At 41.4% G+C, this 19946-nt stretch overlaps 1 protein-coding gene across 2 annotated transcripts in view; it reads right to left on the reverse strand.

Moving 5' to 3' along the window:
* The window catches only part of RASGEF1B (RasGEF domain family member 1B), a 534882-nt gene extending 518583 nt beyond the window's left edge, over nucleotides 1-16299 (reverse strand). The window contains exon 1 of one of the 2 annotated variants that reach the window (XM_033106128.1): nucleotides 16014-16299. In XM_033106128.1, the coding sequence (XP_032962019.1) occupies nucleotides 16014-16082 (69 nt within the window). In that variant the 5' untranslated portion in view covers nucleotides 16083-16299. The remainder of the gene's footprint in view (nucleotides 1-16013) is intronic. The other variant, XM_033106129.1, reaches the window with a different exon arrangement.
* Nucleotides 16300-19946: the final 3647 nt, after the last annotated feature.

Genomic DNA, 19946 nt, shown 5'->3' on the forward strand with positions numbered 1-19946 from the left:
TAACTTTCTATATGAAGGAAATGTCATTATAAAAATATAATTTTTACATCTTAGTCAGCATATAGTTAACTATTATCTTTTCAACAGATCTGTTCTTCTGAAAACTCCACCATTCAAAAGATAATTAAGCCAGTTTTGGTATTTAGAAAACAAGGACCCATTTTATGACATTTTAAAGAGAATGGCATATATTTGCATACACAGAAGAAAAACTAATAGTTCAAAATTCTGAAATATGCACGTAACGTAGTAATGTACAGCATTTTCCAGGAAAGCAGAACTAGAGCAAAGAGCATCTTTAGTGCATTATAAAAGTGCAAGGAAAACTAACACATCTAGCTGGCGTGCCTCACTGTTTTTATGGATCAGTATCAAAGCACAAAAACTGAAGCCAATAAACAGCTTATATTTACTAATTTTCAAGATTTTATGTACAAGAAAATTGATGATGTTTCAAAGTAACATTGATTTAAATCATCCTGTTATCGATTTCACTAAACTGTTTCGCTTTTTAATTTATTAAAAAGATAATATTGAATTGACAACCCAATTTTTCTACATGCAAATCTAAATAGAAAAAATAATTGTCACCACACTCACACACAATGTATAGCAAAGTAATATTCCCAATGTGTGAGCCATCTAGCCTAGCAACCACGAACTGGATAAAACAACAGATTAGACCAAACACCCTTTCTTATTCCTGAAATCCTATAAGAACACCGATTGTGAATTCATTTATTTATTTGTCAAATATTTATTAAGTAATTATTATTTTCCCTGCCTACCATACAAAGAGGTAGAAGAGACTATAAAAGAAATGTAAGTTTTCACCCTTGACTTCAGGGGCTTACACTTTAATTGAAGGGTTTATCTTGTAGGTCCTCCTAATAGTTGACTTAAGCAGAAAATTTTATCCTATTTTCCAAGTTAGATATAATCTCTATTCCATTTACCTTGCATTAGGCCGTCATTATCTTAAGGACAGAAACAGTGACACCTTCCACGTAACAACTACTCCAATTCTCAGAGTACACACCACATTCACAATAGAAAATCAATTATATGTCTGGTATGAAACAGTGAGAACAGATTAGTTCCCCAAAACCTCTTTTAATAACGAAATATATTCAGGGATTAGGATTGTTTTCTGAGCACTCGTATAATTAATTCATCACTCAGCCCAAATATAAATCATATTTTCTAAAAGTTATAGTACTATACAGCAAAAAATTCCCTTATGAATAAACAAATTCTAAGGTTCATTTCCTATAGTATGAACATCTTCATAACATTGTTCTATTTGGCTAGGCTGAGGCGACAGATGAATTATTGTAAAGTGAAATTCCTCACTTGTATTTAATTTTCTGTTTAAAAACAAATCAAAACCCCCAACACCACTCTCAAGCACATTCTAGTTCATTGCAAGCTGACCAATTAAAGTCAAATCCATGTATTTTGTTTTATGGAAACTAAATTTAACTGTTTTCCACAATTCAATGTACTAAAACAACCACTAGCTTTAGAGTCAGTCACTTTTGTGGTTCAAGACCCAGTTTTGCCAAATACTAACCGTCTAACTTTGGGCAACTCATCTAACTTGTTGCCGATTCAGATTCGTCACCTGCAAATCAAAAAGTTGAGCTGAAGTGCATTCAGCATCCTACTCCATCTCTGTAGACTACTCTTTTAAGATGTTGGCATTTATTGATGTGCTAATAATACCCTCATTTGACCCCAATGACATTCCATGTAACCACAAATCACAACCAACACAAGCCACATCATTACATACCAGTCTTATGAATTTATGCACTTTTACCTGAATATGTAATGAGGCACACAGCATTTTTATGAATTGACAGAATTTTTTTACAAACCAATAATTCAGATGGTCACTTTGATCTTTCAAGAAGTTGCCATTGCTTCTCTATCATTCCAATTCTGGTAGGAAACAGATAACATATTCAAATTGGGTAATTAAGGAAGGTTTGTAAAATTTTGACTATTTACAAAGATAAAAGAAGGGTGTCAGAAAAACCACAAGCATGGTACAATATCTTGGGGTTAGTAACATGCCCCATTACCCCCACTAAAGTAGTAGAAGAAGGGAAAGTCACAGGAAGCTAGAGACAGGCTGTGTGGAGAGGACCACTTGACTTTATAAGAGCTGTGATCTCAGGCAGAGGGACACAGCCAGTTCATGGTGACCTTGCAAACAGGGAGTTGGAGTGATAAATGTCTTGTTCTCACAGTCTCCACTCCCTCCGGTCTCTCACCAGTGCTCCCAATTGACCAAACCCAGTTAGAAGCTGAGGCCACGGGACCCTATAGATGTATTTCATATAGGTTGGCTTCCTAGAGTACAGAGTAGAGAAAGATCAAGAACTGGAGGAGGTACAAAGGGAAATATCTAACACAATCCTCTTTCCTCTAAGTAGGCTAGATTCTCAAAGAGTTTTACTTTGCCTGAAGCTTCTTTAGTGGTATCATGCATACAAACTACTTGTTTAGTGAGTTCCTGTAATGTACTGGATCCCTTCCAAATTTTGACTATTTAATGTTCCAATACTCTTTATTCTAACACGAGGAACTTATTAGAACCCTCTACTGAAGTCATCTGGGATAATTTTAGATCTCAACAGGTTTTCACAAAGAATGTAAGCAAACCGATTGCTTAAATGGGAAGAAATGTCAGTGTTAGTAAAGATTGATTTTCTATACTCCCTCTCTCTAATTAGTCACTTTGGACATCAATGAGTTGCACAAAAAGAGCCACAGTGATTTGTCTGATTAAGTAGCTCCAGCAAACCAGAAATGCTGGAGCCCAGTATTATTAACATTTTGATGGGTTGTGCATGTAAAGCCGCACTGAGCTGCCGAAACACTGACATGCCCAGGGGACAGCAAAATAAAAGTGGATAACAGGAGTAGGCGCTTCAAAGGAGGGCTTAAATTAAACCTCAAGTCTAGAAAAGACGAGGAGTATATTCATCAATGTAGGAAAAAATATATTGCTAATTGGATACTTGCTACCATGTACCAGCCACTATGCTAAGTGCTTTCTCATCATATTTCATGCAATCTGCATGAAAGCCCAGTGAGATATCTTTATTTAGAGCATTTTACATATGAGGAATGTAACTTGCCTAAAGCACTACAAAACAAAATCAGAAAGTCCAATAAAGAGGCATAGTTTTCAAAAGGTTTTACATCGGATGTGACCTCAAACATAATCCCACCTTTTCACCATTTTTAATCAGTGCTTGTGTCTTGGAAAGTGTCAGCTTTCCACAAATGATATCTTATTCTGCCTTTTTATAGCGTCAATCTGGAAAAACAGAATTTCTCCTGAAATCAACTCCTTCTTTTGGAAAATATTTTAAATGGTTGTCACAGTGCTTGGAGAAAAGAGTTAGCCTGTGAAATCTTTTCCCTAGAATAGGAATAGTGGTTTCCTACCAGACCTCTGCTCTGAATAGTCCTCTGTTTTTGTGCTTAGAAATCAAGCCTCTTCAAGTAAACTTGGGACAGAAACTGCGTGTTGTTCCTTTTGTAATCTTTCCAGCACCAAACACAGGAATAGGACACATGATTGGGATTAAATAAATACTTATTCAATGAGTAGTAAGCACAGCGCAGTATGCATTAGGCAAGAGACTTTAGAAAAAAGAGTAAACACCGGTTTATTTACCCATAAAAAATAACCAGACCAATCTTTTATCAGCACTAGTGCTATGGCATCTAGGTTCATTTTCATGTGGGCCAGCGATCAAGTACACAGTAGGTGATTTCTCTTCGGCCTTTTCCACTGCTATCACATGTCCATTTAATGCCCACCTCACTCTAAAAAATTAATGCAGGAAGAATCAGGCTAAATGTAAATCAAGTGAAAAGTAAAACGAAAAGAAGAAGAAATGTTATATCTATTGTTAACTAGGTACCAGCAAAACGCTTAACACTTTACACGTTTTCTCATTTCATCCTCATAATAACCACCCTCCTGTTACAGATGAAGATGCTGAAGATTTGCAAAGTTTAGTAACTTGCCTATGGTCACACAAATAATAAGTGACAAGTGACAGAGTAGAGATTTAATTTAAACTTTAGAAAAGAATCATTCAAGGGCAGACTTTAATATCACCAAAGATACAGGGAGTGGGACATGCTATGTCTTCGGTTTGGTGATGGTGGAGTGAGTCCCTATGGAGACAACTAATGTATGAGACTCAACTGCTTCCTTTCATTGGTGAGGGCATCACAGTTAGCACCCAGCTTGCCCTGCAAAGTGTGAGGGAGGGAACTTGGGAACAGAAGACCTAGAGCTGAAGTCCTAGCTCCATCACTTTTTGGTTGTGGTTATCTTGGGACATTCACTTTATCTCTCTGAACTTCAGCTTCCAAATCTGTCAAATGGGGATGGTAATGCTTCAAAAGCTGCTGAAGAGGATCCAGTCAAGGTGCTTCAACATTGATAAAGCACCATGCCATGAAATGTGTCACTTATTCTCTTCTACTGATAATACTCTCAGCCACCAGCAGGACAGGAGACCTCATAACACAATCCTGTGCAATCACCCCAACAGGCTGTATCTTAGGAGCGCTTGGTCTAGAGAGAAAAATCTATGTGTTTTCTATAGTGCACAGCTTGGGAGCTCTTTATGCAGTGATACAAGAAACTCAAAGGAAGAGATGGCAATAGTGAGAGATGGCAGGTGGGATTTACGCTCATTTTGTGGAACAAAGAAGGGTTTGGAAATGCCTATGAAAACCCATCATCAAGGCTGTTCCCATGTTCATCTGCAACGCCAGAAACGGGAAGGATCTTAACTAAGGATGGGATATTTCATTTAAATAATAATACTATTTTATAGTATTTAGGTACACCCTGCATTGTTGTTCCAAACTGCATTTGAGGTAAGATAACTTCCCTTTTATTGTACCACTTTACAATTTTCAAAGAATTTCTTATTGTTCATTTCCGTTGATGGTGTTTTCATAGTGCTATCTTCTTAATTCATTAAGGAGGAAGACATATATAGAAAAAGGTGATAAATTATTTTTATTATCTGCCAAGGCCGTTGGACAATTTTAGACCCAAGCTGTTTTCTAATAGCTAATATTTTTCATTCCCTGTTCCTTAGTTTTTTCATTTGTAAATAGAGTAAAATAACCCCATACTGTTTCTCGATTTCTAATAAAATTCTGTATGTAAGGTATTTTGCTAAATTCTAAAGAACTGTAATTATTGTCTATTATTCATCAACTCTGCTAAGTGAGGGCATATGTGTGAGTCACTCTAACCCACAGCAATCCCAAACCAAAGATGCAATGCAAGGTAAGCCAAGAGAAGTCCCTCTATTTAGGCATAATTTACACATAACGGAAGTTCATACAACATGCAGAGCGAGGGAGGGGCATTAACTAGAAACCCCAGAGGGTCTGCCCAGCTGCTTGGACATCCAAACCTGGCACCAAGCAAATGAACCCCTAAAAATCACAGTAGGCATCAGGGTACCCATCCAGCCCTCTGATTCATTCATAGCATCTGGGCCCAAGAAAATTTTATTTCGCAAATCCCACTTTCCTTCCCGCATCTTCCCAGCGACACATACAATCTGGACAGTCCATAAGGTAGAGGATAATTTTAGGGGCTTCCCCAGGGCCTGGCTGGATGCTTTCCAATCATTTATTTCTGGCCTATGAAATCAGATGCGTTATTTCTTTATACATGACAAAAAAAATGAAATCAGTTTCTATTTGCAGAGTGAGATGGAAAAAATGAAAATCTCACACAGCTATGTTACAGACTCTTAGAAAGGACCTCCCTAAGCTGGAGGAGTGCAAAGAAAGGAAGTGAGCTCAATTTGTTAACCTCTGAGAAGTGTCCCATGCACTTGGCTTCACATATACAAACACATGTAAGATTTTGGAGCAAAGTTGATAAATAAAATCAGTGATATTTCTGGATTCATCTGAACCACTGATCATGATGTGGTGGTCTGATCATTATGGTCTTTCCAGGTGTGAATCACTGTGTGTCTGTATGTCTTTCTGTCTGTGTGTGGCTCTGTCTGTACATCTGACCTCTCCCATAGTACCCCACTTGCTCCTCACAGACACAACAACACATTTTAATGTGTATAAAATTTGGTTAAAATGAACATCAAGAGTAAGCTTGTTGGGCAAAAAAAACCCCACCAAAAATAAACAAAAAAAAGGCTTGGTGGGTTAGATTGCACACTGATTCAAGAATAAAATAGAAAAGAAGAAAATGGACAAGATTATATGAACAAATTTTATGTACCCAAATGTGGTTATCAATGAAGTCACCTTATCACTTATACCCAAATTGTGCTAGCCACATAACCCACCCCCACCCTGAGGACATCAGATTCTCTGCCAAGGATCTCTCCTTGCTTCGGTCAGCTGGCGTCGTCTGGGGAAACTTACATCATGTGAGCGCTTGAACCAGTCAGAGCAGCCACGACATCGTGCTGGCTCCAGCTTACCCATGTGCTTGTACTGCTCCTGCAGCAAACTACCCATTACTGCTCTGCCAGGACATTAGTGCTCCCCATGCATTGAAAAGCCTCCCTCCCCTGAGTTCTGCTCTCTGAAATGGCCCCATGGCAGATCTGTGTCAGTCATCATACATCAAGCTCTTTTTTCTAGCACAGGGTGGCTAGGCTCAGGGGAACAGAGCGAAAAAGGAGGGAGTTCAAACAATGGCCACTGTATGTTTTTACAATCTACAATCCTATCCTCTCAGACCCTCTTTCTGAGTCTGACCCAGCAGACCCTCCTTGCAAGTTGCCTTCAGTCACTGATACCCGCTTGCCCACCCTACCCCCACCTCCCCATGTTGATAGAATTTCATTCATATACCTAATTCAAGTTTAGTTTTTAAGTGCTTTATTCCCTAAGTAAATCTCTGAAAATAGATTCCAGGGGTTATGGCACAGGGGCTAAAGCTCTAGTTGTAAATTATGACTGTTTTATATTTCCTTCTCTTACCTTTCAAATAGAAGCATTTCTATTCTATACATTCATGCCATCCCTAACAGTCCATGCGCCAGCAGGCTCCTGCAGGCCCAGGATGCCAAGTGTGCACCTTACATTTCTGTCCTCTTCACTCCAGTATCGGTAATGGCAACTCACATTTGTGTAATGCTTGACATTTTTTAAAGGACTTTCATGTTTATTACCACACCAGAGCCTCACAGCATTTCTGTGAGTAAAGCAAATCGAATATTGATACTTTCATTTTAGAGCTATGAAAATTGACACTCACAGAGGTAAGGTGATTTCCTTCAGTAGCATTCTGCCAGTGAGGATTCAGCCAGGCTCAGAATTCAGATCTTAAGACCCCTGGTGCAGGTGCTTTGCAATTCGTAACACTGCTGCTCTTCAGTTTTCCGCCTCTCTGTAGGCACCCTCACTTGACTTCCAGCCAAGTTCAAATAATCTCCATGAAAGTAAATTCCCAGGCTTTCAGGCCATCCAACAGAGTTTCCAGGGAAGCAGGGCATCATTACTCCCTCTTTCCCACTGGAAATATAATAAGGAAGCCCACCGGGTAAGTGTTCTTCAGAGTAAATTAATTTTGGAATAATCTGGCTGACATCCAGCCAGAATTCTCTACTGACAGCATGGAACACAAAGGTCTGATGAGTCACATTTTGACTTATGACATGAATTTGCTTCATTTGACTTACTTTGAGGATACATGTTTGCAAACCAAATGAAAAATTTAAAAAAGAAATACTCTGTGTTTAATTACATTGCAATCTAAAGTTAAATTTCACTGAAATGGCATTTATAATTGGCACATTTTTCGAGTACTGCCTCTGCCCGAGTTGTATGTAAAAGTACATTATCATCGTTTTTACGACTGTAGCCTAAATTAGCATCAATATACGTCCCAGAGATTAGGGGAAAGTCACTAAAGGACAGAGGCTGTCACAGTTCCATGAAATACAATTAAATATATCCAGAAATAAATTGGTTCCCAGATTTTGCTAAAACAGCATATGGCGTGTATTCAAAATTAATAAGTATTGATTGAGTACCTAATGTGCTTCGCACTGTGGCGAATTCAGGAAAGTATAAGGTATTTCTAAGGTAGTCAGAGATGAGAGATAACTCAGGGTTATTGGGATCAAGGTGAAAGTATATAATAATAACAACAATAATAATATTTTTATATATTATTTGTCAATTACTGCATGCCAGATTCCATGCTAAGTATTTTATTTGAATTATCTTACTTAATCCTTAAAACAACTCAATGAGATAGCTACTGTTATACTAATTTTACAGAAAATAGAAATGAGACACAAAGAAATAATTTATTCAAGGTCACACAGCTAAGAAGTGGGAGAGCCAGGATTTGAAGCCAAATACCTGATTCTCCAGCCTGTGTACTCTTAGTCTCTGCTGTGGCTTTGAGGAGGGTTTCCAAAAAGGCTGGTTGGGTTTTCACTATGGTCCTGAAGGTTAAGTAGTGTTTAGTTAGGAAAAATGGAAAGAATAAGGATAGGTCATCATATTAAAGGATAGACGAATAGCATAACCAACAAAGACACAGGGGCAAGAATTTGCATTTGACATGTAAGGATCGACAGAAGAAAATCAATGGCAAGAAGTAAAGTTGGCTAGGCACCGGGAGACCCTAAGAGAATACCTTAGAAATAACTTATGCAGAATTTAGAGACTTGAGCCTTTGGAAGTAGAAAGTCAGGGAGACTCTTATGTAGGAAAGTGACAATGAAAAGGCATTGTGGTATACTAGCAGCAGATTCAGGAAAAATGGAGAGGAGGGAGACTTCAGGGAATCAAACCAATTAGTGGCCTATTGTGAAATCCCTACAGACCCTACTGCCCCTTGGTCAGTAAACTCAATAAATGTTTGTCAGACCAGTGGATAAAGATTAGTAGGGATAAAAAAGAAAGGTACAAAACCAAAACAGAATCTGCAGGAGTCACGGACAGGTTGTTCATGAAGGAAAAAGGAAAGAAAGAAAGCACCGCGGTGCTACTAGGTCAAAAGAAGATGCGTGGTGCTTTGGCTGATGATAGAGCTGGAAAGGAGAAGTGGGTTCCAGGTGGTTGCAGGGAGGGTGATAAGTCCCCTGTTTTGGTTTGAAAATGTAGAGGTTTGAAAGGCACATAAAATACTGTAATATATTATAGGTATTTGGAGAAACAGGCCTAGAATATATTTAAGACTCTACAAAGGTAGAAGGCACAGTCCTTACGCTCACAAAATTCAGATAAATAAAAGTTGTCATTTTATTTATGGGCCACTTTCATAGGTAACTCTAAGTAGGTACAACTTTTCTAATATAAACGTGACTACTGGACCTACTGTATTTCATCAAAGATTTGCACAGTAAAGAAATTCATAATATATAAAAACACCATTACAAATTGAAAAGAACTAAGCAACAGGAAATAAATCAAAGAGTTAAGCTCCTATCCCTGCTCCCTATGACATGCAGCCAGCACTGGCCATTTGACAGATAGAAAACACCAGCCTTTTCTTATGAAAATACAAAAAGGAAAAAAATCATGTAACAGTTTCTCAGCAAGAAGCCATTAGAGAGATGTAATCATAATGGGACCAAATATTCCTATAAATGAAATGCGTGCATTTAGGACCACATGCAGAGTTTAAAAGCAGCTAACACAAAGGGAAATAGAGTTGACAGCGTATATACAATGGCTCAGATGTGGTAGAGTCATTCAGTTGGCCCTCAAACAAACTGAATTGTGAATCTACAAGACAAACTCAGCATCCATTAGCTTATAATTCAAATGGCCCCCACAGAAAGCCCAGCTGTGGCAACAGGAGCTATTATTCTCAAAGTCAACTTCTCTCTTATGATCATCCACCAATATCCAATCACTAAAGATACAGCCATACTCGTCCAAGTTATTTGCCTTCAAAACAGCCTGACCACATGGTTCATTCTTTAGATGCTTGAAGCCTATCAGAATGATGGGATGAAAGTGTGTAAGATTCATTTAAACAGACAAAGGAGCTCATTTTAATGGACGAAATCAAGATCTTTATCAGGAAAATTAGGGGGAGAAAAACTGCTTGAAAGTATAACTTCCATCACAAGACAAGAGATAGGGCCAATTAAAATATAAAACTGGAAAGATCCATAAAATGTAGCCCAGGGGGCCAATTCAACCAGTGGAGCACATATGTTATTAGTGGATGCAAAGTGAGAAATACATTGAAATTTGAGAACAGTGTTCAAAATAAAAAACCATGTCATAAAATACATTCAGATAACAACCAAACCTTTTACCCAATTTAGAGGGAGGACATGTATCAAAAGTTATTTGGTAAGTTAGTTGTTTGAAACCCTGAAAATATTTTCTACCTAAAAATAATTCTATGCATGGTGATTGGCTTCCCAGGATAGACCACAAAAATCTCCTAATGTATACTATAACAAGGTGGAAGTATAGTGCTGGGATAGTGAGGTAATATAAATTGGTCTGTTAAAAGAGAATCTTACCATCCTATATGGCAGTGCTTTTCAAATTGAGTCACAACTCATGAAATCAATTCAATGGGTCTTTCCCCCATTTAATTTTTCCACAGAATGGAAGAAATGGAATGGAAAGGAAAGAACGGAATTGCAAAGATTGGAATACATCCTCTATCATAAAGAAAAGTGCTATTCTTGAAACTTTATTTCAGTGTTATATGGGTATAAGTAGCCATGTGGATTCAGGGTTGCAATGTAAAATATATTTATTACTGTGGGTCAAAATAGTTTGAATGTTTCTTAGCAAGGCTTCCTTGGGGCTCCTAGCACTACGCCAGCGCTTAATAACATTTGTTAAATGAATGAACAATTCAATGAGCTGGAGAACACATAAAGAATGAATAAATAGGAGGCCAGTAATATGCCTCTCTCAGTCACAGCTCTGCACTTGAAGTGGAAAGCTTGCTCACTCGAGCATTTCCATACCAGTGGGGCAGTGGGGACAGACAGTTGCCCGGCTGCAATTCCCTGTAGGTGGCTCCTGTGGCCTGGGACAGGATTTCTGACACATTAGGGGCTAGAAAGAGGGAAGGATGGAGACAAGGCTTCCACAGCTGAATGGAACTGGACTCTACGAGCTGGTTTCTGAGGGAACAGGAGGAAGGTAAGATAGAAGATAGGACTGCCAGATTTAGCAAGTAAAAAATACAGGGCGATGGTTAAATTCAAATTTCAGATAACAAATAATCTAGAGGCAAATAAAATAATGAACCATCAGGGTTGGAAGATCAACTCGATCCATCAGACATCTGTTTGATGCAAAACTACTGTGCTAGGTATAAACTACAGTGCTAGGTGGTGTAGAAGGAAAGCATACTTACTTCTTGAGGCAGAAGAGGTCAGAGACACACAGGAAAGGGCCTCAGCAGTAACCATGTACTGAGCACTAGTCTAAGTTCATTCTAGGCATTAACTGCTCTGCATTAGGCGCTATTATGCCCACTGAGGACAGAAAACTGAAGCATACAGAAGTCATAAGAGAAAGTTGTCCACAGTCTCATTTAGAAACAAACACAAATAATATTCAGTGGGCTAGTTGTCGTCCAAGGGCATGGATCTGGAGGTCAGATTGGAGCTGAACATCAATAGAATATTAGGCAGAGGAACAGCTTGGAGGTGAGAGCACATGATCAAGAAATGGGAGTAATTGCTGGAATACTAGGCATATAGTAAAAAGAAGGAAAGACTGGACAAGAAAATTAGGCAGCGACGGCACTGTCAAGAGGAATTGCATACCTGCTGAATGCACATGCAACAGTGAACCACCAAAGAATGTGAGGTATATAAATGTGTCCTGTGTTAAGTTGGGCTATTAAGGGAGATGGCTTTGGCAATAGTCCAAAAGATAGAATGGATGAGACAGAGAGCAGAGGCCAGGAAAAGATCAGGTCAGCCAATGTAGCTGGCTAGCGAAGCACTGTGGAATCACAGTCCAGGATTTATCTCCCAGATCAGACCCTTAGTAAGTGAGTGACCTTGGACAACTCGTGTAATGACTCTAAGCCTTAGCTCCCTTGCTTCTAAAACAGAAATGACAACATGACTTACCTCATAATGTGATTGGGGAACAAAACAGGACAACATATAGGAAACGCTCTGCAAACGGACGTTCTCTGTAAAGAGTCATGGCAAATGAACTTGAATCTTTCCCTTGACAATTTATCTAAGTTCAATCAGCCTTTGATTGAACATTCCTGGGAGTACGGTACACACACCATTCCAGTGGTAATATAGTGAGGGTAAAAGAATGAAAGAAAATGTCAAACAGTGGGGTTTCCCTTCCCTATTTTCAAAGGGAAAGAGTGTACCAAGGAGTGAAGCTGAGGCAGAAAACAAATATAACAAAACAAAATACCAAGTAACCATAGTTGAGAGAGGTAGATGAACTCTGAGACCCTCGCTCTAGCACACATTACTAGAATGACCTTAAGCAAATTACTTAAAACTCTCTAAACCTTAATTTTCTCATCTATAAAACATGGTTGTTAACATTTATGTCTTGGAGCTACTGGGAGGATAGCTAAGGTCATATATATTATGCCCTTAGAACAATGCCTAACCCAGAGTAGGCAATAATTGATAGTTATTATATGTAAATTAAAATTAAGCTATAGTTACAGTTAGGCAGCAATACTGGTAGAGATGGGAAACAGAATGCGGAAATGAGCAGAATATACATGAGGTGTGACAATTCTACAGACCACATCCATGAACACTGGCATGGACTGAACACCCCTTTTCTACAGAACCAGACGTGTTCTGCACAATGGATACGGCTCCTGAAAGGTACCCCACCAGGTTAGATGACGCAGGATGGCAGTATTAAAAATGCAGGTTTGTAGACTAAGAGACGAGGGGCTTGGAAGGAGAAAAAGCAATCGCCTCTGACAATATAATTCTCCTGCCACTTCCTGTCTTGGAGTGACAGGAGACTTATATCACTCTCACCAAGACACAGTATAAAACAACACTGAGGCTGGAGGTGGGGGCAGGTTCATAATATATCAGAGCTTAAAGGGGGAAGGAATGGATGCCAGGGCCACACAACCATCCACCCAAGCTCAAAGGACACATACAAGTAGGACCTGCTTGGTCTTAAACCATTAATCTGTGTGCTTACAATGTCCTGCCTTGGTAGCTATCAGCATCCACAGCAAGCCCACTTTCTGCAGGAGCTCTGCCTTGGTGTGGCCCAAACATTATTCCAAAAATCTAGCCCAGTGCTCAGGCACTGCCATGGTTACGGCAAACTTCGTATTTGTTTTTCCTGAAATTTCAAAATTGTTTCTCAAGGACTTGGTTTGTAAACTTAAGTACTTTACTAAGAAAAAGGAAAGTTTAACAAAATGATCATGAAGACACTGGTTTCAAATGCACACCCTCTGTCCTTAGCCTCTGAAGATGACACAGCAAGGCACTGGTTGGAACTGGTTTTCAACCAGCGACTGTGTGCCCTGTGTTTTCTATACGCTATCACCCATTCTCCCTCGTCGGACAACTGCAAACACACAAGTCGTCCTGTCAGGAGTCAATACTCTTCCCGGCAGAAGCTCCTCTGTGCAAACCTAAGTGGCCTATGTAGGAAGAAACTGCATTCTTGGCTACTCCTAACCAAAATGAAACCAAAGGCCATTCATTATGAAACATGCCTCTCTTCTCTTGACCTTCCTGAAACTAAAGGTAACCTCCAAAGTTAGAATTAGAGCATTTGGTGGAAATGAAAAGCTGCCTAAAATTTCTTGCATCCTAGCACTTTCACTTTTAGGAAATGAATGTTTAGAAAGGTTTAAGAATATCTTTCCTACACATTTCTCTCCCTCAGATGAAGAAAGCTCAGCAACTGCCTCTTCATTTATGAGTGAGAGTGTTTTAAAGGATGTTTTCTAAGAAGAAAACATCCTCAAAACATACTCCTGACTCAATTATTCACCTCTTTGGGTGCAGATTTTCCCCCTTAGGTAGGTAAGGGAAGACCACTTAACTCCTCCAGCATCCTGATTAAAAGCAATACCTTGGCGGAATGTTTTTGAATGCTTGAGCTAACACTGTATCAATCATTTGTAGAAAGGAGACAGCAAATGCTACAGCAACTCCTGCCTCTAGATGTGTAGAAAATAACACAAAGCAAGATAGAAAGAGTTACCAAGGACTGAGGGAATTCCCTTTCCCTGGAGTTCTTCAAAGAGGAAACAGCCACTCATTTTCTTAAGTGTCTAAATATGTCTCTGACTATATTTAAGGCTCCTTCCAACAAGCAATGATTGAGAGCTCATCATTCTAAGAAATAAAGGTGGGCTGTCTATTGACTGGAGGATAAAACAATCAGAAATATACAACCAAACGGCAGTGCATACAACCAAAACCACTTGGCATGGGTCTTGGTCATTTAAGAACATAAATCCAAATACAAGTGAAGAGTAAGACAGAGAGAAAAACAATTATAAAGAAGTACCTCAGGTGTCTGGAATGACCCCCCAAATGCTGCCTAATATTTACATTACAGAGAAGCAAAGGGGCAGAGATGTTACACGCCAAAGGAGACAGCTAATTTTAGCTGCAGGCCTGGAAAACTTTGCTTTTCCGGGCTCCTCATTATTTTGTAGATTCCAGGCTACCATGTGCTCAAGCATTTCAGTCTGGTTTCTCCCAGCCTGTTCTTGTTTTCCCAGCTCCTCTTCATCACCTCCTATGGGGATCTCCCTGCTTAAAAACCAATTTGTCACATAGCAGAGATTATGGGTTGAGCAATCTGAGCTCCAAAATCAAAGGAATGTGACCATAGGATCTCAGAAGGTAAGAATACCTACAGTTGCCAAAGGTGAGGAGAGACTCCCAAGCAGTCAGAGAAGAGACTATGAGTTTGAATCCTCAAGAGCTGCTTTACAGAAGGACAAGATCCTGCACCCAGGAGAGAAGAGACCAAGTTCTGCTCTCTCTGGCCAGTGGGGAGACTGCAGACAGACAGGGCTGAGGCAGCTCCTGGAGTAGCCCTGAGACTGGCAGGGAAAGGTGTCAGGCCCTGGGACTGAGTGAGTGCTGTGCAAGCACACACTGCAGCACTGGTTAACCTGGCCAGGGCTGCGGCCAAAACCCTCTGCTCCAGGCCTAGCTACGGTATCAGGCAGCCTACTGAGGAAGGGCCATGGGCAGAGACAAAACACAGTTCGCACTGTAGAGGTAAAGGAGGGACTGTGCATAGTGTAAAGCAGTCCCTACTGACTGACCAATATAGGTTTCCTACTTTAAAAGTTGATGCCACCATTGCCCCCAAGAGGACAAGCAAGTCAGCCTTCTCATAAACAACTGCTTGCCGAGATGCTTACATCAGATCACTGCCATCTCTGTGCAGACGTGAGCAATTAGAAGGACCTGCCTTCAGAACTGTGACTTGTTCACCTGATTTGCCAAATCCTACTTTAACCCTTCTCATCCCCAAGGTGTCTCACTCACAGAAGAAGAAATGAGTTAACTTCTTGAGTTTGCGGTGTGCTGGAGGTTAGGAGAGGGCAGTAAGTAGCTGGAGGAGGCAGGAAGGTAGAAACCTTCTGACCTAATGATTTTATTGTTATGTTTTCAGATTAAAAGAGAAAAGGAAGAAACAGTAGGCAGCAGACAGGGACTGCAAGAGACTGCTCGTTTTCAGACATTCCTGGCATTTTAGGGAAAGATCAACTCTAAAACCTTGTCCAGATTGACAGAAAATGTGCTCGCCTGTCAACTAGGGAAGAAAAAGAAGGGGAAAAAAAAGATTCAATGAGGTCCAGGGACGCAGGAATGCAGGCTTCTGTTCTCCTCCTCACCATCCTCTCCCTGCCCCACCCCAGACATCCAGGTGGAAACCAGGCAAACGAGACTGCACACTTGTCAATTCCTGGGGACCCCCAGGGCCCCCGTCAGGGGATGCCCACCGACAGCCGTCGCTGCGGGGACACACCCTCCACCTACCTCAAACATGGGAGAGGCGCCCTTGCTCGGCAATGTGCAGCCCAGGAGCTCGGCGAGAAACTTTGCCATATACGAGTAGTAAGGCGGGGTCCCTCCAGAAGCGCTGGATCGGTCCTTCCCCCGCGTAGGAGCCCGAGCCGCGAGGTCTTGCCCGCCGCTCGCCGGCCAGCGCGAGCGTGACAGGGGGCCGCCCCGCAGAGGCGGGGACCGAGGGCGGCGAGCACGCCTGCTGCCGGGCGCCGCAGCTCAGGGGTGCGAGGTGCGCGCAGCCCCGTCCGCCGACCCAGCCTCCCGCGCTGCGGGAGCCGCGGCGCCGCCGTCCGCTAGCCTTTCGGGCTGAATGTCACTATTACCATAGTAAGGGAAGGGCCCGCCGAGGGGGTGGTGGGAGGGCCAACGGCGCCGCAGGACTGACGGCCGTGCTGGGGCCAGGGCAGCGGGCGGGCAGAGCGCCGGGGCGCAGGAACCGGCCGGCCCCAGCCTGGGCACCGACACTCCAGCGACACCGCTCGGTTGGAGCCGAGGCCTGATGCTCAGCGGGAGATTGGCAAGGGAAGGCGGGGGCGGGTCTGCTCCTGCCGGCCGGTGGGGCTGACCCACTCACCCAGTTTCCCCAGCTCGGTGCTGATGGAGGTGGGAAAGGTGCTGCCTCGGGCCGCCGCCTAATCCAGGCGAGTTACTGCTGCAAGGTGCCAGCGCCCAGAGGGGCTCCCCCACCAGCCTGCACCAGCGCCACCCTCCCTTGCGAAGGGAAAAGGCTCCTGAAGCTCGGGAGGAAGAACTCCCACTTCTGTTCTCACATTAACCCCGGTTATTGAAAAGGGTAGGCACAGGTAAGCCCCAGAAGGGGAAAGGTGACTTTGTAGGCACAGGGGCTAGGCCAGGTATGCCCCATAAGCACTGTCACAGCTCCCTCCCTGGCCTTGGCTGGGGTGGGGGAGGATGGGTGTGGCCAGGAGACGGATACAGACCGCTGTGGCCGTGTTGTTCTTTCCGAACCTGTAAGGCTTGTGTTTTAGAAAGGGAGGTACTTTTAGGACACAAGACCTATGATATATATTTACGTTGCATCCCTGTAGTTGTGCATCTCAAACTTTAGTGTGCATAAGAATAACCCGGATAGCTTGTTTACAAGCCGAAGTCCTGGAGAGCTTGTTTAAAACCAGATCTGCTTTTCTGTAAGGCACCCCAAGAGATTCTGATGCAGGCAGTACCAAGCTGGAATTGAGAAACATTGCCCTACCTTGTCAAATCCAGAGGTCAGCCCACACAAAAAAACTCTGGAAGCCTTAGATTGGTGACAGAGACCCTAGAGAAGGTTTTGTCAAATCATCTTATTTCATAGGCAAGGAAACAACTGGAAAAGTTCATACTACTTCATCAAGTCAGATCGTATTCGAGATACTCGAGGCATATAGGAGCATTCTATAAATGCTTGTTTGACTGAATGAATAGAAGATGGATGATGGTTGGATAGATGGTGATGAATAGTTGGGTCCAGATTTCCTGATTCTGTTCAGAATTCTAGCCGGTACAGCAAACTCACTGTGAATTTAGAGAACAAATGGGGAATGAAGGGTGTTAAATTAGTTTGAATGTATCAGCTCAGTGCTTCTCAAACTTTTTTCAGTCAAGGATTTTTTTGCAGTAAAGACATTATCAAAACACAAGTTTCTTTGAAATGTCTGGTATTATCTTTTGCATTCTAGGCTATGAAATATTTAGGTTTGTGATAATATGTAAAGACCTACTCGCATGAGGAAAACTAATGTTCCCAGTATGCTATCTTTATCCAGAACCCCCTGCGACAGCACCAGATAACCCTCAGCAGCAAAATCGAAAAAAGTGGCTGCCCGGTGCCCTCTGGACCTCACTAAAAAGGGAAAGGAAACTAATATGCAATGAGTACCTACAAAAGTCTCCGGCATTGTATCCCTAGGTTAGAGCATGGGCTCTGGGGACAGACTACCTCGATTTAAATCCCACTTCTTAAAGGCAAGTGACTTCATTTCTCTGTGCTTCGGTATCCTCATTTGCAAAGTGCTCATAATAATAAAGGTAGCTAATATATGTGGCTTGTATTCATTTTCTATTGCTGTCATAACTTAGCATCTTAAAGCAATATTCATTTATTATCTCACAGTTCTGTGTGTTAGAAGTCTGGGTGGGGGTCACCTGGGTCCTCTGCTTAGGGACTCACAAGGCTGAAGCCAAGATACCAGCCAGCGAGGTTCTGATCTGGAGGCTCAGGGAAGAATCCCCTTCCAAACTCATTCATTCCTGGCTGTAGATCTGAGGCCCTAGTTTCCTCATTGGTTGTCAGCTGTGGACTAGCCTTCTGCTCCTACAAGTTGCCCAGGCTCCTTCTCATGTGACCCCCTCGCTCCATCTTCAAAGCAGCAAATGCACTGGGTCCTTCTCACGCTTCCAATTTCTCTGACCTCCTCTTTTGCCAACAGCCAGAGAAAACTTCTTGCTTTTAAGGGATTCGTGTGATTATGTAAGTGTAATATGCAGGCCCACCTGGGTTATCAGCCTAGCTTAAGGTCAACTGATTAGTCACCTTAATTATATCTTCAAAGTCCCTTTGGCTGCAGAGTGTAACATAATCACAGAGCTAACACCAGGGATGAAAGCCATGAGAGCTATCTAGAATCAGGCTTACCAAGATTGTTTTGAGGAATAAGTAAATTTGTGCATTTTAAGCACTTAGAGCAGTGTTTTATTTTGTTATTTTTATATTAAGAATTTAATGGTCAGCTGTTACTCTTTTCTACTCATGTCACCTGATTTGATTGTCGTTACAACTCTGTATTATTTTAAAGGTGGGACCACTGAGAATCAAAACGATTGTCCAATACCACATATTGGCAGATCCAGGAAGCAACTCTAAGACAGCCACCAACTAAGTCTGTGCTTTTGTTATTACCTGATACTGCATCATGGAAAGGTGGCAAAGGACAGGTAATGTTCATGTGAAGAAGTGGGACTTGAGAAGGAGTGTGGCAATAATGAGGAACTCAAGGAATATTTACAGATAGTCACTTGCCATGTGTGAATAATTGATGTTTTAGGTGCAAAAGAAGCTGTCCTAAATACTAACTGAAATGAGAAAGTCTAGCTGAACTGGTGATTTTTAGTGAGCAGAGACATTTTCTTGTGGTGATATTTATCTTAAGAGGAGATACATTCACTTGCCAACTTGCTACCTAGACTCATTCCTTTGATGAGCTCTTCCTTTCCATCCCTCCTCCCTCTGCCATCTTGGATCTTGCAGTGTCGAGAGGAAATAAACATTTCTGAAGGGCAGCCACCCACTGACCCAGCCTTGACAGCAAGAACATTGCCCAGATCTTCTCCAGGACCTGCCACTACCACGCCTATTTGCTCCACCTTTCTCGTAGAGCAAGGACAGAAACCCAGGCCAAAAAAAAAAGCAAACAAATAAATAATCTCATCCTGCCCACTTCAGGACTTTGACCACAGTGTTATTCACCAGGAAAGGTGTTCATACTCTTCGACTTAATACTCCCATTTCTAGAATTTATCCTAAGAAAATAATCAGAGAATCATTGGAAGATGATTACATTTAAAATTATTTCATGCCCACAGGGGCAAGTGAGTGTCTTTTTTACTGAAAAAATAACCACCATGGTTAAACGAGCAGCACTAGAGTCAGGCTGCCTGGGTTTGAATTCTGGCTCTTCCACACACCAGCTGAGTGCTGTTGGGCAAGTCACTTCAATTATCTAAACCTCTGTTTCCTTATTTGGAAAATAGGAATGATAAAAATACCTACCTCATAAGAATCGAATTAGTTAATGCTATATTATACTAACTGATTAGAATGATAATTATACTAATATATATTCATATAATTAATATACTAATATGAATAAAGTACCTAGTCCCTAGTAAGTACTAGTAACAAAT

Source organism: Rhinolophus ferrumequinum, chromosome 5 (genome assembly GCF_004115265.2).
Source record: "Rhinolophus ferrumequinum isolate MPI-CBG mRhiFer1 chromosome 5, mRhiFer1_v1.p, whole genome shotgun sequence".
In the NCBI taxonomy this organism is placed as follows: Eukaryota; Metazoa; Chordata; class Mammalia; order Chiroptera; family Rhinolophidae; genus Rhinolophus; species Rhinolophus ferrumequinum.